Here is a 17,315-nt window from a genome sequence, read left to right as displayed (position 1 = left end):
CAATGAATCCTGAGATTTTTTCTTGTTTATTTTTATTAGGGTCGTACTATGCTCTTGCTGATTTCAAAAATTCTCGCTGTTTTTATGTTAACCTATTCTTTACATGAATGCTCAATTTAATGCTGTACTTTTTTGGTTTTTGGTGTAATCATTTAGTGATTTTTAGAAATTTTTTGGACAAAAAGAACCCTTAAATATAATAAGTCAAATTTCATTATGAAAGACCCTTAAATTTTAAAAGTATTGGTTGGCAGTTTGTATGTCCGAATTAAAAATTTGGTGATATCTCTGAATGTAATTGTATTGTTTAAAGAATATCAGTTGTTTACTTAGCAATTATATTCTCCTGTAAAATGTCTATTACTGATCAGATTAAATTAGAAAATATTTCCATAAATAAATTCTTCATGAAACTGCATATTTCATGAATAAGAAATTCAGATATATCTTTATTCAATTTGGATGCATAATTATTTATTCTTGAATAACTTTATAAATCCCCTCCCCCCGTCAACAGATTTTATTTTTGAGCTTTACTCTTAATTTCAGTTTATCTAATATAAATATATTTTTCACTTCAATGCTTACTTTTCAAGAAAAATTATAGTTTATTTCTCTCAACCCTTAAAATTGCTGTACTGAAACATTGCTGTAATGTAAAAAACATTTCCCATCAGTATTTATTAATCTTTATCTTAATTTTATGTGGATGTTATTACAAATATAGTCCAGATTTTTATTCTTTAGCTTAAAAGTTATTACTGAATTTCTTGAAAATGCATTGTGATATGAGAATTTCAAATGATGATAATTTATTTTGTTCTGTTATTTACAGGAAATCAAACTCATTACAGTCAGGGTTATCCTCAACCTATGGAAAGATATCATTCAGGATATCCAGCATCCTATCAGCATCCACGTTATCCCTGTAATAATAATGCAGTGGATTACCAGTGTACATCTAATGCAATGCATTACCCTCAAACTGCTCCTAATAATGTACCTCACAATTCTGGCTCAGGCCAGGGTCAGTACAATCAATATTCTCAAACTTCAGCATCAAATTATAGATATTACCAAGGAAATAATCCTACTGGAAATGCTGGTTATAACAACATGCCAAATAATATTAGTGATAATCTTTGTCGATATGGGAGAAGTGCAACCTCAACCCCAGTGCCTCAAGAGCAGGGATATTATTCTCATCAGTACTCTGCACCACAACAAGGTCAAAATATTCAAGATATTTATAACTCTGGGAGAGGATGCTCAATGCAGGAAAACCTCACTTTGCCTGTAGCAAACCAAATAGCAAATGATTTACAGCAAATGGAGCAGCTTGCATCATATTCGGCTGTTAGTAATACAGTTGATACATCATCTCTAAAATCTGATATTTCTCAACTTCCCAAATCTAGTTCTGATAGTTTTGGAAACATGAACATGGATGTCACTATAGTTGGTTCAGTTACTGATTCATTGCAGGACAAAACATGCATGAAAACCAGTTACAGTACTTCTTGTAAAACTATTACATCAGATTCAACTCCAATTGTTACAAAATGTTTCACACCAACGACACCTGCACCTCAGTCATATCAGCAATCCATCCCTGAGAAGTAAGTTGATCACTTATTCCCCCTGTTATTATTTGTTTAAAAAATTATACAATATTTATAAAATATGCATTGATTGTATCTTTTTGGGTGAACAGTTTTATGGAAGGAAGGATATCTTTAAATAAATAAACATTTGTAAAGTGTCACTAACACTTTACAAATGTTTGTAATGTAATGTAATTTTGTCTCGAAATCAGAAAATTAAAAGTTTTAAAAATTCTTAAATTTTATTGAAGTTTTATAGTTTTGAATAAAGAAGAGAATTTGCTTTGCATACTTTTTAAAGGCAATAAATTTCGTTGACTGCAATTTTTCTGTTACAGTTTAAAAAAAAAAAACAGAAATTTTAGCTACAATTATATATTAATATATATTTAAGTTTTATGAATTTTTTTGTCTGATTTTTTTTTTCTGTTGAACTTAATTATATTTATTGAATGGTTGTGTTCTTGTGCATTTGATTTAGTCTGCATTTCAAAATGTCTAATGAATCATCAAAGTAAATCATTAAATTTAAATATAAATTTTGAATAAAAGTATTTTTTTCTAATATTTGGAAAGTATTGAAACATTATTATATAATATTTTTTTTTTCAGTAGTGCTGTAAGCAAGGCTCCAGAAACTGGATTTTATTCTGACACTTCCTCATTTCCAAATAGAAACCAGGGTTCATATTTGAACCATGTACAAAACACTTATCCAAATCAAAAGTTGCCTTACCAAGGGGATTACCAAAACAAAGAGCAAATGCAGTCCAGTCAATATTCCAGATATTCTGATGCACAGAATGAGTCATATCGTGGATCAGAAGGCCCTCCGAGTACTCAAGTATGTATTGTATAACCATGCATTTCTAGACTTATGTAATTACTGGGTTTTCAGTTCATATTTTATTTAAATATTTAATGCATTACATTTTTAAAATTATCTCTAACAGTCAATCAAAACTATTTTTTTTTTAATTCTTAAGTTTACAGTTTCAACATAAATAAAAAATGAAATATATTTGATCCTTTTTAATCATAAATAATGTTGTTTACTTTGTCTGATCATATTTCTATGCAAGTACCTCCACAAATTTACTGCCAAGTATTTTATAATCTTTAGGTATGAATGTCAGATGAATTAGCTCTGTTTATACAGCAGTTATTGAAGAATTACTCATCGATATATTTTTTTATAAAAAGAATTCTACTCCACTCTTGCATGACTTCAAAATTATTAATGACGTCTCATTTCCATTTTATGTTATAATTTTGTTAAACTAAGGTATCATCTGTAATGTAATAATGTTGTCATGATTTACCTCTATTGATAGCTATGATATTCTAAATGTAGGATTAGATTTATCAGATACCTTTTGTCTAGATTTTGATGTTCATTGGTATTGTTTTTATGTTTTTTATAATGTTTTAGTTTTTTTTATAAACAGACCGGGGGTAGTGTCTAGTGAATATGCTAAATTAGTGAGTAAAAATAATTATGTTGATCGTGAAAAAGTTTTTAAAATTTCTGAGAGGATTAAGTTAATATATAATTAAATATTTATTAAAATTTCCACTGAGAATTTATTAACTCTTCAGAATTATAAATATTTCGTATATAAATTACTCTCTAAAAATAATTATAAAAGTAATTTCAGGGAAAAAGTGTATTCTTTTATATGGTGTGAATGGGAATCTCCTGCACTCAAATTCTAATGTTGCCTTTTATCATATGAGCACATTTAAAATCTGCCTGCTTGTGTTTGATATATGTAATAACTTGCAAGCATCAGATATACTCAACTCTGCTCATAAGGCATATATTGGTGGTGAGAAAGGAATGGCTAAAGGAAACCTGAAAATATTTTTAAATAACCATGTAATGATGTTATTATTATTTCATAAAACACACTAGTTTTAGTAAAAAGTCTAAACCGTACTTTAGAATCTGCTACAGTTTCTATATCACAGTGGATACATTTGTAATTTTGCATAGCCCATTGTTCCGTATTTATTAAAGATATCACACTTAATAATTTCACTCAATAATGAATGTATTTTACGATGAAAAAATATTTTGTTAAATTAAGAAGTTTTGTAGGGGAATTATGCAGTTTCTTAAAAGTATTGTGGGTGAATCAGAGTAATACCATGCCATATAATAGAAGTGTGTGTGTGTGTGTGTGTGTGTGTGTGTGTGTGTGTGTGTGTGTGTGTGTGTGTGTGTGTGTGTGTGTGTGTGTGTGTGTGTGTGTGTGTGTGTGTGTGTGTGTGTGTGTGTGTGTGTGTGTGTGTGTGTGTTAAATTTTCCTTTGCATTTTTGTATTTCAAGCATACATTTTTCCTGCTTTATCTATAGAATGGGTGAACAAGATATTTTGTTTTTTAAATATATGTATGTGATTTCTGTGTTTTTTTTCTCTAGTTGTTTGTATTTTTAAATCCTGTTTCTTTTAATTCTATTATTTTTTTGATTATAGACGGAACGGAACAGGACTGTTGCATCTCATGATAGCACTGGCAGTTCAACTCCTTATCAGTACAGCTGTACTTCTAAACCTAATACATATGCATATGCTCCTCAGCAAGGGCACAATAAAGATTCATTTAATAATTTACCTTATTGCCAGCAGTACAGTAATCGACCTCAGAGAGGTAATTATCAATGTTATTTATGTTGTTATTAATTATTATTAATTTTACAACATTTAAAGTGTATATTGTGAGAGAAACTGATCCATCATCTCACCTCTATTTATTATTATTTCCATCTTTTCTACCTAAAATTTTTTTTATAATGTTGCTGCTCTCTTTCACAAGAGGAAATAAATTACCGTTTTAATAAGTTACTGTTCTGGAAGAGTTACTTTTTTTGCAAATAAATTTTCATGTATGAAAGCAACTTCTATACTTGAACCCTATCATTTGAGATTGGTTATTATATGAGTAATTTATAAGTCTCTTTTCTAACAAGTGTCATTTAATCCAATATTTAATAGGGCAGAATTTTGAGGATGATTCAAGATATATTGAAAGGAAAGAATTTTTTATGTATATTCATAAGAAACTTATTGCATTTGTGAGCGTTTTTTTTTTTTTTTTTTTTTTTTTTGCGCTTGTGCAAATAGTTCAGTTATTTAATTTAGAAATGTCAAAGGGCTTAAATTCAATATCTAGAAATTTTAAATAAATTTTTACGAGATAACTGTGAGAAATTTTAAATAAATTTTTACGAGATAACTGTGAGGTTACTTCTTTGAGTATGGATGATAAAATTATTTATAGTTACTAAATAACCTCGTTTCTGGCTAGAAAATAATGATTTCCAATTATTTTACTTAAATTTAAATATGCCAGTTCCATTCAAATTTTTGTACAAAATTTTTATAACTTTTCAATTTGGCTACAAATTTTACTTTAAAAAATGGCTAATGCTATTCAAAAACTCTTCCACGCATACCTTTTATTCAATTATTGAAAACTACATGTTTTTGTGTGCCACATGCTTGACATTGAAGTAAAATCTTTGTCCTCTTTTATATGTAAGCTATACGCTGAGTTACACTTATGTTCATTGCTTGTCTCTCATGATCTATTTTTTGCTATTAAAAAATAAGCATCGCATCTACTTCGGTGAATAATAATTGTGGAGCATGCACAGACTGAAAGACTTATTTGTGTATGCTTTAGCATGAGGTTAGTTATTGGAAAGTGCATAAAATGACAGAATTTGGTATTATCATACTCATTTTTCTTGCCAGCATTAAAATAGCTAAAAAAATGGTAGAAAAATAGTATTAAAGAAAGGGGGAGTAGCGAATATAGATATGTTAGGAAGGAATTAGCTGCTCTCCGAATGGGTTAAATTAGGGAAATTCCCTCAATGTGAAGATTTTCAGTGACTAATTCTTATGTTTGTCCTAAAATAGTTGAGAGAGGAATTAAATCCGACATGATTTGAATATTAAATAGGTAGAAAGGGTTAGCACATTACAGTGATCAAAATATATCTGGAATGCTTCAGTGCTTCCTTTAAAACACATTTATAGTAGATATCGTCTGTAAACTTTTATCGAACATTTTTACGACTTCCTTAAATATTTAGCAACAGTCAGGAATTCATTTTATTTTGTTGTCTGAAAATAAAATGGTTTTTAATTGTGATGAGAAATTTTCCACCATTCTGAATTGGTGAATGTCATTGTGCAAAGAACATGCATTAAATTTTGTTTTCGCAATAAAATGTTCACAACAAAAGCATTTGAAGTGACTCAAAAAGCTTTTAAAGACAGTATTTCATATGTTTAAAAATTTAAAGATAGTCCAAGATTTATGTGTTATCTCAAAGACCATCCTCTTCAATTAATTATCGAGATATTCAGATAATTGGTGCTTAGTGATTGATGTTTAACAGTAAGAAATGTTATTGAACAAGTTCATATATCATTTGGTTCCAATCAAGCAATTTCAAAAGATAATGTAGAATTGAGACACGTCCTTTCTAGAGTTCTTCCAAGAACTTAGAATTTGATCCAAAGACAAAACTTTCTCAATTGACCCGAAAGTTGCATTCTCAAAACAGTTCTTTTCTGAAACACATTCTTACCAGTGATGAAATATATTATTATTGATATTGTATGTATTTGATGCAAACACAGCGCAACAATCAAGTTAATGCCACTTGAAAGATAAAGCAAGACCTAAAAAAAATCACGTCAATGTCGCTCATATATCAACATAATATGAACTGTTTTCTTTGATTGTCGTGGTTGGTGCTTTATGAATTCCTGACAATTGATCAGACAGGCAATAAAAATTATTATTTGAGTGTTTTCCATCGTTTGCATGCGGCAATTCGTGGAAAAGTCTGGAAATATGATAAGAAAACGCTGGATTTCGCACTGTGGTGATGTGTCATCTCAGTGCATTTATTATTCTTGAGATTTTAGCCAAAAATTAAACAAATATGGTCCCACAAGCTTCGTATTCATCTGAAATGGCGCCATGTAATTTTTCTTATTTCCAGTTTAAAATTGTATTTTCATTATCACCGTTTTGTGTCTATTAATTTGATGAAAGAAAATTCACTTTGAAAGGTCTGTCAAAAACAATTTTTAAGGTACATTTTGATGATTGTAAAGAAAAGCTAGTTGCAGTTGGAGGCGATGGTAATGCTATAAATGATCACAATAGTATGTAACAATTATGCAACGAATCGCATGAATAACTAATTTTCTGTAATTCATGTGTTAGTATATTTGTAGAAATTTGAATATTTATAATTTGTGCTCTAAAGTAATTATTCAATTACCAAATTGAATTTCATATCAATAAATCTTTAAATTTGCTAATGTATGTACATAAATACTCTAACATAGATGAGTAACAGAAATATTCTACTAAAATAAAAACTTCAACAATAATTTTAAAAAAATAATACGATAAAAAGTAAATTAAATCAAGCTCCCAATAAAACAAAATTTTAAAATTAATATCCATGTTCCAATTATAAAATTACCTAAAATTAAACAGCATTCAATATTCATATATTCTCAGAAGAAAGACTTCTTTATTTCATTCAAAAAATATAAATTTTCTACATAGTTGCAAAATATTAACTATATGACTGTACTTTGTCATGTGAATTCTGTGTATATTTATAAAATTATTTTTTGTAATAAAATGCTACACTTTTTATAAAATTTCCCCCCATTTTTTAAAGAGATTATGAGCTCCATCTCCTTCTTTTTACTTTGTGCTTTTGGATTATAATTTCATTTTGCAGTTTAATAGTTTTGGGGTATTTTTATTTAGTTCAATTCTTTTCTTCTTATGTACTAATTTTTTTCCTAATTATTTTTATTAGCATGGTTAACTGAACAGAATCAACATCAATATCAACATGTTGGTCAGCGGCCTCAACTCAAACCACCTGTCAATACTTCAGAAGGAAAGCAGTTACCTGAACCTTCTAGATCAAGAAAGTCTTGGCTTTCCTTTCAAAATGCATCTCAAATTCAAAATAAGCACCAAAATGTTTCTGCTCCCATTCCAACTCAAAATCAAACTTTTTTGACAACTAAAACACAGGTACTACAAATTTTCTTCATTGTTTTGTAGCATTAATATATCAAAAACTTTGTTTAATACATAAAAGGGTTTTAAGAACATAATCAGTTGTTTTGAATTTCTGTTGTATTCATAAGTTATGCGTTTGAATGGAAATAGGCAATGGGATTGGGTTGCTTGGAATTTCGTCGAAGCAGTAAAAAATATTTTTAGAGCCAGAATAAATTCTGAAATGTTTTAAATAAAATTTGCTTATGTATCGGAAAGTAAATTTTCTTTATTTTATTTCAAAATTATACGATTCCACTATCAAAATTTATTATATATTAAAATTGTACAAATCATTAGAAACTGAACTACAGATTTAAGATTGTAAAGAGTAGTTTAAAAAATATTTTAAAATTTGAGTTAAATGTATATGTAGTAAATATATTGACCTTCTTTTTAAGTTTAAATTTGATTACAATGCATAGAATTTCATATTTTTATACATCTTAAAGATATTCTTAAATGTAGTATCCACTGACATATACCACTTTTGATGGACCTATTACCTGCCTTTTTTCAAATTATACTATTGTTTCTTATTCTGGTTTTTAAAATGTTGTTTGATATTTCAGCCACAACCGAATGTGACACCTTCTGCTCCTCAAACTGTACAACCTGTCGTCAAAAAGCCATTTGAGTTTCCTCCAAATTCTGTGGAGTCGATTAGACCTGTAGCTGTGAAACGAAGACGCTGTCCTGCTAAACGATTAGGGCCTATTGATCCTTGGAGACTGATGTTAGCTTTGAAGTCGGGGTTACTAGCTGAAAGCACCTGGGCCTTGGATGCTATTGCCATTTTACTTGCAGACAACAACACAGTTGTTTATTTTAACTTAGATCATTTGCCTGGACTTTTGAATGTCCTTGTGGATCATTATCGTTGTTTCCTTAACAAAATATTTGATCTAGCTAAAGATATGGAGCTTGGAAAGGCTTCAATCTCTGATCAGAAGTTATCCATTGACCAGTTCCCTTTAGGTTCGAGTGATATATTTAATTGGGAAAGTAAAACAAAAATATTGGATACTCCGAACTTTACGTATAAAACGCGATGCAAAAAGAAAATAGAAATTCAGTACGATGAAGCTTTATTTCTTATTGATCCGCAAAGATCATGGGATATTTTTGAAGATTTCGAAGTGACTTCTGAGCATTGGCAAAAAGGTGGAGGAGATATTACTTCTCATATCCAAACTTGTTTTGCTGAAGAAACCAAAAAGGTTAAGTTTTGCCGGGAATTGAGTAATGAAAAGGCAAAAGAAACCAATGAAAATCATGATATTAAAGATAAATCAAAGATGTGGAAATCCTCTCTTTTATACAAAGGCGAGCCAGTTGTTGTTCTGAAAAAGTGTAAATTGGATACAAGCAAAATAACCACAATATCATGTTCGAGATCAGATATTGATGCAGAAGATAGTTGTTCAATAATTAGCAATTCTTCGAATATTGACAAGAAGATTGATTTTTCGGATAAGAAGATTGAATTTTCAGATAAGAAGATTGAATTTTCGGATAAGAAGATTGAATTTTCGGATAAGAAGATTGACGAAGAAAAAGATTCATCTGAGTCAGGAGATAGCGTTATTGAAATTAGCGATAGCCCTGAAGGTGTAAACTGCGATAGCCCTGAAGGTGTAAACTGCGATAGCCCTGAAGTTGTAAACTTCGATAGTCCTGAAGGTGAAAACTGCGCTAGCCCTGAAGTTGAAAATTGCGATAGCCCAGAAGTTGAAAATTGCGATAGTCCTGAAGGTGAAAATTGTGATAGCCCTGAAGGTGAAAATTGCTATAGCCCTGAAGGTGAAAATAGCGATTACGTTGAAGTTGAAAATAGCGATAGTTGTGACGTTGAAAATAGCGATAGCGTTGAAGTTGAAAACAGTGATAGCGTGGTTGAAGTTGAAAATGATGATAGTGTTATTGAGATTGAAAATGACGATAGCATTATGGAAATTGAAAATGAAGACAGCATTATTGAAATTGAAAATAAAGTTAGTATTATGGAAATTGAAAACAAAAATAGCATTGAAAGTGATGATAGCGTTATTGAAATTGAAAATAAAGATTCTTCTAAATGTTCATCATCTATTTCTGATAGGGATGAACAGGAATCAAAAGCTGAACCTGAATGTAATAGTGAAAAATCCGAAATTACTGAAACAAATGAAAATCCTGATGCCAAGAAGGAAAGTTGTGATGAAGTGAAAGAAAATATTGAAAATCCAGAATCAGATAAAGAAAATATTCCTAGATTAAGAGGATCACTTTCATCACGTAAGCGTTTTCTTTGTGAAGATTTAGAGGATGAAGCCTATTGTTTCGATCAGCCTGCTCTGTGTGTTATGAGCGATTCTCAAGAAATGTTATCCCGTCGTTGTGTTTGTGTGTCTACTATTTTGAGAAATTTATCATTCGTTCCAGGTAATGACATTATAATGAGTAAAAATCCAGGTGTTTTGGTTTTATTGGGAAGACTGCTTCTTTTACATCATGAACATAAGCCAGCGAAAAATGCATATCATAAATACGAAAAAGAATTGGATGGAAATAGTACTTGGAATGAATCATGCATTAGCCTGAAAAATGAACATGAATGGTGGTGGAGTACTCTTAATGTGTTACGTGATAATACTCTCGTTATATTATCCAACATATCCAGTCATTTAGACCTGTCACCATTCCCTGAGGAAGTGAGTCTTCCTATTTTGGATGGTTTATTGCACTGGGTTGTGTGCCCATCATCTTATGCTCAAGATCCCTTGCCATCTCGTTCACCGTCCTCCGTCCTGTCGCCTCAGCGACTTTGTTTGGAAACGCTTTGCAAACTTTCTGTGCTTACAAGCAATGTTGATCTCATTATTGCTACTCCACCATGGTCTCGTATTGAAAACTTGTTTGCTTTTTTAACTAAAAGTTTGAGTTATGGACAAGATCAGATACTGCGGGAGTTTGCAGTTGTCTTACTTTCGAATATCTCTGAAACAGACACGGTTGCAGCTAGAACAATTGCAGAGCAAAGCTGTTGTATAGCCTACCTAATTGCATTCATAGAAGAAGCTGAAGCTAACGCTTTCCAAATAGCTAGTTCTCAGGGTACAAAAAAACTGAGAGATAAACCAGAACTTATGGGTACAACTCCTGGGATGGTACAAAGGGCAGCTAATACATTAAAAAATCTAGCATTAGTTCCTGAGAATCGAGTGCTGTTTATGAGGTATCAACCCCAACTTCTTTCTCTTGTTATGTCGCAAGTTATGGACCAGGAACTGTCTGCAATCATTGCAGATGTGTTGTTTTATTGTTCTGATGATGTAATGGGAGACATTTCCAGTCATCTTCCGATCTCTTAGCAATTGCAAGCAAGAGTATTGTCACTGAACTAAGTCATTGTTTAATAAGCTGTAATACCTGTTGCTCACAAAAGCAGAGAAATATCACAGTGGTGCTACTTAAGCAGCTGATATTTTCATCTGCATTATTAGGTAATGTTATTAAAAGTAATATGCTACATACTTTGGGGCTTCACTCTTTTTGTGTCTCTGTGAAATGATTGTTGCCTGTTAGAAAAAAAAATTTGTGTGAAATATTTACTGTACATGTATTGCGGCTGGGATTAATCTTTTAGTGTATATGTCTATCATCTCTAGGTTACACCTATAGCCTCATTATGAATAGTATATGTCTGAATGTTAAGGAGAATAAAATATGTAGTGCAAAAGTATTTTAGAAATATAATGTATTTTCTTAATGATAATATTTATCTTGTTTTAAAATTCCAAAGTTTTTGGTTCTCTTATGTGTCTTTGATTCTTTAAAATATTATTTTTGTTTTAACATTTATGAAAATTTTACTCATAATCTGATTTAATATCCAAGTTTTCATTGCTTATTTATTTTTCATGAAATTTTATTTGTTCTGTGATTTTTGAAGTCCATTTCTAAAGTACGTATATATGCATTTTTCAATTCTTTGCTTATGTAACCCATTAGAAAACTTTATGTAATATACTCATACTTGTCTCTATCTTCACAAAAAGTGCTTGTGTTTTTAACGAAGTGAAGCCCCATTGTTGCACGTTATATTTAAATAAAATTGATAATAAGACAAAAAAGCACATATTAAGAGAAAATAGGTATAAATCCAGCCGGTCGATATGGATTTGGTGTAAATCCGTCTGTTATATATGTTCTGTCCATCTGTGTATTTAATTAAGGCCCAAGGCCTATTTTTATGAGGTTTTCTTTTATATATTTTATAATATGTGTATATGAGGAGAGATGGTAAGACATTCAAAATTGTATATGTTAAGTGTTATGAATATATGTTGATAGCCGTTTGTTAGTCATTGTTTTTTAAAACCTGACATGTTCCTACAAAATTTTAAATACTCATTGAATGTATTTCTTTGTTAAATTTGCATAAAATCAGTTGATTGCAGAGGAATTTGTGTTATTGTTTTTTATTTGCCAAGATATCACTTATATTTCATGTTTTAATTTTATTTCTGTGATCTTATTATTTTGAAAAACTGTTTAAGATAAGTTGTATTATTTTCGATTCCTTCTAAATAATAGTGTTTTTAATATTAAACGAACATTTTTTTGTAGTAATGCATGCTAAAACAGTAAAGTAGGATATGATCATTACATCTGTGAATACCAAAGTAAAATAGAATACAATTTAGCACATCCAAATTTTCAAAAAAATTTGTGGAACAGTTTTCTTTGTCTAACTGTTTAATTCATAAAGACAATAAAGTAAATGTTTCTGTTTTGTTTGTATATAATAAACATCATTTATAGTTAACTGAATTTTGATAAATTAGCTAGTAAGATTATTTTTATTGCTGAACCATTCAATTGACATATGTTAATTATTCCTTCGTTACAAATATGCTGCACATTCTATTCCAGAGCTTATGAAATCTATTTATTTGCGTGATTTGATTGTTTGTATTGTTAATCAAGTCTGTAGGTACTTTGCTTTTGAATAAAAAGAAGTGCGAAAATGGCCATCTTTTCTACTAAGTAACATTATTATAGTTTGATGTTCAACTATAATAACTAACTCCAGACATAACTAATGTAGAAATATCATTTTCTTTGGATGATTAAAATTGTATATCCTTCTGTAAACTGTTAACTTTGTTCATGATTAAAAGGCTGGCTTGTTATATTTAAATCTCTCATATGCCATTTTTAAATAATTGTTTGCATAATAATTTAATTCTATTGTCGTTATTTTGGCATTTGTCTTTCCATCTCTATTCATGATATGTGTTATTGTGTATGTCGAGTGATGCTACACCTCAATGAGGGTGAAAAAAAAAAGATATCTACATTTGTGCAAACTACCCAGTGCAAATTACCTTTTGTAAGTGATAAAAAGATGTAAACTTATCTAAGACTTCAGGGGCTCTTTTTAGCTTATAAATTTGACAACACTTTGTAATTTATGTAAAGAGTTATTTTGTGTAAATATTAGAGGTTTTAAACTACTGTCTATAAGAGAGTGGTTTTATTCATCTTATCTGGACAAAAATTTAAAAGTTTTATTCTACAAATGAATGGCTTGTGTAGAAAATATGAACCTTATTCAATGATGTGTCTATTAATGGATGAAGTCCACCATTATGACTGTGAGGCCATTGCTGAATACTCAAGCTATTTTGCAATCTGGGTTCCATATTGCTGTATAATACTCTGTTTTTCATATGTAGGAAAATTTTTTATTGTTGTGATTAGTAAATATTGATGAACATTACTTGTCTTTGTTCAGTCATTTACTTTTCTGATGGCATTTATGCTAAATAATATTATTTTTCCACACACACTCCTAAATTAATTCCAACGAAGATTTTTAAATTTATTGGATGTCTTATGTTAGGGGATATATTTTACGAAAATTAAGATATTACCTTGACGATGGCAAATAATAATATTTAAAGGAAGTTTTAAATTTTGCAATATTTAGCACATGTATAATATTTTATTTTAAAATTCAATTTTTGGAGATTAGCTACCAAATAGGGATTTATTAAAATGATGGTGTGATAATAATTTTAGTAACCATCAAAATACAAAACTATTGTGTGTAACATTTTGAAGTTGTTTTATTTTAAAATTAAAAATGTTTCTTAATAGAATAAAGAATGGTTTCTTAAAGCAGCTTGCTATTAGAAAAATATTTAGTGATTTTGTCTGCTTTTAGTTATTTTTGGATGTTAAATTTTGTCTTGAAATTTTAGTCTATGGTAATGAAAAATAATAAATTATGTTGTCTTAACTGCAGTTTTCATTTGCACAAATGATAATCAGTGAAGCAAATAAGAGAGAAAACTCATTATTATTAAATGCTAGCTTGCATTAATTTGTTCATGCCGTATTTTTTAAAATTTATTTTGCATAATCTTTTGAAAGTGGATGAGATTCTTTGCATATATTTTAAATTAAGTACATAGTTCATTCTCTAATTTTCCTTGCTTGCTTAGCTTATCACATCTAAAATGGGTTTTATCAATGTAATTTTGCATCGTAAATAAAATTGGTAACTGAGTCTAACAGATAATAGTTTTTAAATATGTAACTATATTCTTTTACTCTTGAAACAGTCTAAATAGGAACTTTTTTCCCCAATCTTCCAAAAAATTGAGAATTTAAGAAAATCGAGTATTTGAACTGACATGATTTCAAATTGTAATAAATTGACAAATATTATATCTGATTCACATTCATATTTATAATAAATGTGAATCAGTTATTAAAATGCAGTGTTAATTTTTTAAAAAAAAGCGTTACTTTAAAAACAATATAATCACCAGTTATGAGTTAATATTTTAACAAGATTAAAAAAATGGTACTGCATGTTATTTTTCTAACACACTTCAATTTTTTCTCAAAAAATATTTATAATAAATTTCAATTTAATGCAAGTAATTTATTATAAGAAAGAAATTTTTAAGAATTTCGTAGTGGATTTCATAGTTCTTGCGGAATTTAAATGATGCATCTTTGATTATATATATGCAGGTATCTACTTGCATGCTTTCATCTCTCAGGCAGATAAAAAAAAATTACCTAATTCCGTTGTGCAATAAAAAAAACATGGATTAATAATATTTTACAATTTTATTAGATTAAATATATATTTGTCATAGATTTGGTATAACAAAACAATATAGAAGCTTGCGAGTCGGTGAACAGATGATAATGCCCTTTAACCCTCTTCATTGTTTCTCCCATCCTTAGCCACTTTTTTCTAATTAATCTCTTCTTAATAAATAAAATAGCTTTATGTACTTAAATCGATTGAAAAAATTTCCGATACGTCTCTGATGTGTGCTATTTATTACATGCCAATTTTAAATTGCGGTTTAATTCTTTGAATTAAAAAAAGATTACGATATACGAAACTATTGGTGTCATGCGTAGAATGTAATATGAAACATAATGTAATATAAATAAGATAATGCATTTACTGTTAAATTTATCGGTGCATTTTATTTTTACGTTTGGTTATAAAAATCTGTTTATAATTGTTAAGGAAAGAAACGGAATCAAGAATTATTTTAACAAGGTTAAATGTTTCTGTTTCATTTTTTTATTAGAAATAAACCTTTTTTGTAATGAGATAAATATTCATTCGCCTGAATAGTGCGATTATAATTAATTTCCAAGTTTGGTTTTCATTTCTTAAAAATAAAATCTTTTATATTTAACAATATCCTCACTGGCATTATATATCCATAATTCTTTTAGGGGTCCTTAAAGAAGCCATGATTTTTGTTTCAAACCAGTAAAAGAATCCCCATTTCTATTCTGAGGCCTTCATTTCCCCCTGATTTCAGTTCCCAACACGAAAATTTACGAAAGTGAAAACTGTTTTATCTACAGTGCAAAAGCGAAAATTCCGAGGCCGAAAATTGTGACTTTCATAAAGTTCGCGGCGATTGTTGAATGCGCAGAAAATAATGAATCGGCCTAATAATTAAAGTAGAGAAAGCGCCCGTAACCAATGAATAATGCACTTTAAAAACATTTTATAATGCCACAAATAAGTTAGATCTTATGAAGGTGATGCAAATTACAATTTATGTATCGGCAGTTAACTATAAATTATTCCTCACACTCCAAGAACAAATCAGAGATGATAAATATAGGCAGTTATTGTTTGCATATTTTAAATTATGCGTTTAAAGATGGAAATGAATCAAAAGAGTGGAATTTGGACAATCTGTTTAGTCCTTTATTAGTTATTTGAAGATCCCCGAACTCGTAAAAAAGACTATATTAAAATTTCTCGCCTTGTAAATTTTACTGCCGTAGATGGCTCGTAAATGTGCTAGCAGCTGAAAGAATGTTATAAATTCGGGATGATGTAAAAAATTATGTCCAGTCCAGAGTGTTGAAAAGGGAAAGCTTCCAAAACCCGTCTATAAATCATATGCCATAGTATTATAGGCTATTAAATATAATTTGATATGTGTTAAAATAATTTTTTTGGCCCAAATGATATACTATTTTAAATCTTTATCAGTCTAATAAATCTATTACGTCGTTCATTGTTGAAAATCTTTAAAAATACTAATGTTGTGAAGAAAAGTCTTTGGAAATTACAGATAGTTTTTATAAGTTATTAAAATTTAATTGTGAAGACAAGTCATTTCTTGTCTCTTTTTCTAAATTAAGCCTTGGATTCATTGGAGGCGAGATTTTAAAACCCTTAATATTACTGAAGTAGATATTTTTGATTTAAACTTAAGTTGCCAAAAATTTATTTTGAATACGCTAAAAATTTTAGAAAAATCTCCAATTAGTTGCAGAATAGTTAGGCGCATATATTGTATTGATCCAAGAAAATTGGTTTCAAATAATTATTGTTACAACAAAATGAAAACTGTCTTGTCTCATTTTGTGAAAATACAGCATATCAGAAAAAAATAAATGCGATTATATATTAATTGAATTGAATTCTTTTTTAAATAATGCAATTATACTAAATTCTTCAAAGCTTCTGAGATATAATTCATTAACACGTTGACTGCCGCGCTGAATTTTTTACAATGTAAGTTATATGGATCCTGTCACCGGTGACCCCCAAGGCAGTCAAGGTGTTAAAAATATTTAGCTTTCTTATATGGGCATTTCGAAAAAGGTAAAAGCTTCAACCAATTGTGGAAAACAATACACACATTTTTAATACTTTTTCATGGGCAAGCTGATATAGAAGGAGTTTTCAAGAAAAGAATCGAAATTGAGAACTTAAAAGGAACAATTTTTTAGAGCCCAGTGAAAATCAAATTGCGCTTGAAGTCATTAAGGAACTGCAGTATGTAGAAGAAGCAGATTAAAATATTTGGCTTACCTTGAATGTCAAAAGCTATCGAAAGAAACATAAACTCATCACAAAAAAGAAAATGGTTTCATGATGATTTAAGGCTGTAGCAGTTCAACATAAGAATCACCCCTTTACCCCCCCCCCCAGTCAACTTTCTGGAAATGCTTATTGGGCGTACGAGGCGACAGCAGTAGACATTCGAACAACTCGATTGCCGATTTCTGCTCATGGATATTATGGATAAATAATTTTCA

The 17,315-nt window shown here is 29.6% G+C and overlaps 1 protein-coding gene across 4 annotated transcripts in view; it reads left to right on the top strand.

Moving 5' to 3' along the window:
• LOC129959491 (AT-rich interactive domain-containing protein 1A-like) overlaps nucleotides 1-13,488 on the top strand; it is a 155,593-nt gene extending 142,105 nt beyond the window's left edge. For 3 of the 4 annotated variants that reach the window (XM_056072345.1, XM_056072342.1, XM_056072343.1), the window contains 5 exons: nucleotides 836-1,619; nucleotides 2,217-2,448; nucleotides 4,085-4,259; nucleotides 7,471-7,694; nucleotides 8,294-13,488. In XM_056072345.1, coding sequence (XP_055928320.1) covers nucleotides 836-1,619; nucleotides 2,217-2,448; nucleotides 4,085-4,259; nucleotides 7,471-7,694; nucleotides 8,294-11,074 — 4,196 coding nt within the window. In that variant the 3' untranslated portion in view covers nucleotides 11,075-13,488. The remainder of the gene's footprint in view (nucleotides 1-835; nucleotides 1,620-2,216; nucleotides 2,449-4,084; nucleotides 4,260-7,470; nucleotides 7,695-8,293) is intronic. The other variant, XM_056072344.1, reaches the window with a different exon arrangement.
• The last annotated feature ends 3,827 nt before the right edge of the window (nucleotides 13,489-17,315 follow it).

The sequence above is a fragment of the Argiope bruennichi genome, chromosome X1 (assembly GCF_947563725.1).
Source record: "Argiope bruennichi chromosome X1, qqArgBrue1.1, whole genome shotgun sequence".
Classification (NCBI taxonomy): domain Eukaryota; kingdom Metazoa; phylum Arthropoda; class Arachnida; order Araneae; family Araneidae; genus Argiope; species Argiope bruennichi.
This window is presented reverse-complemented; position numbering and strand designations above follow the sequence as displayed.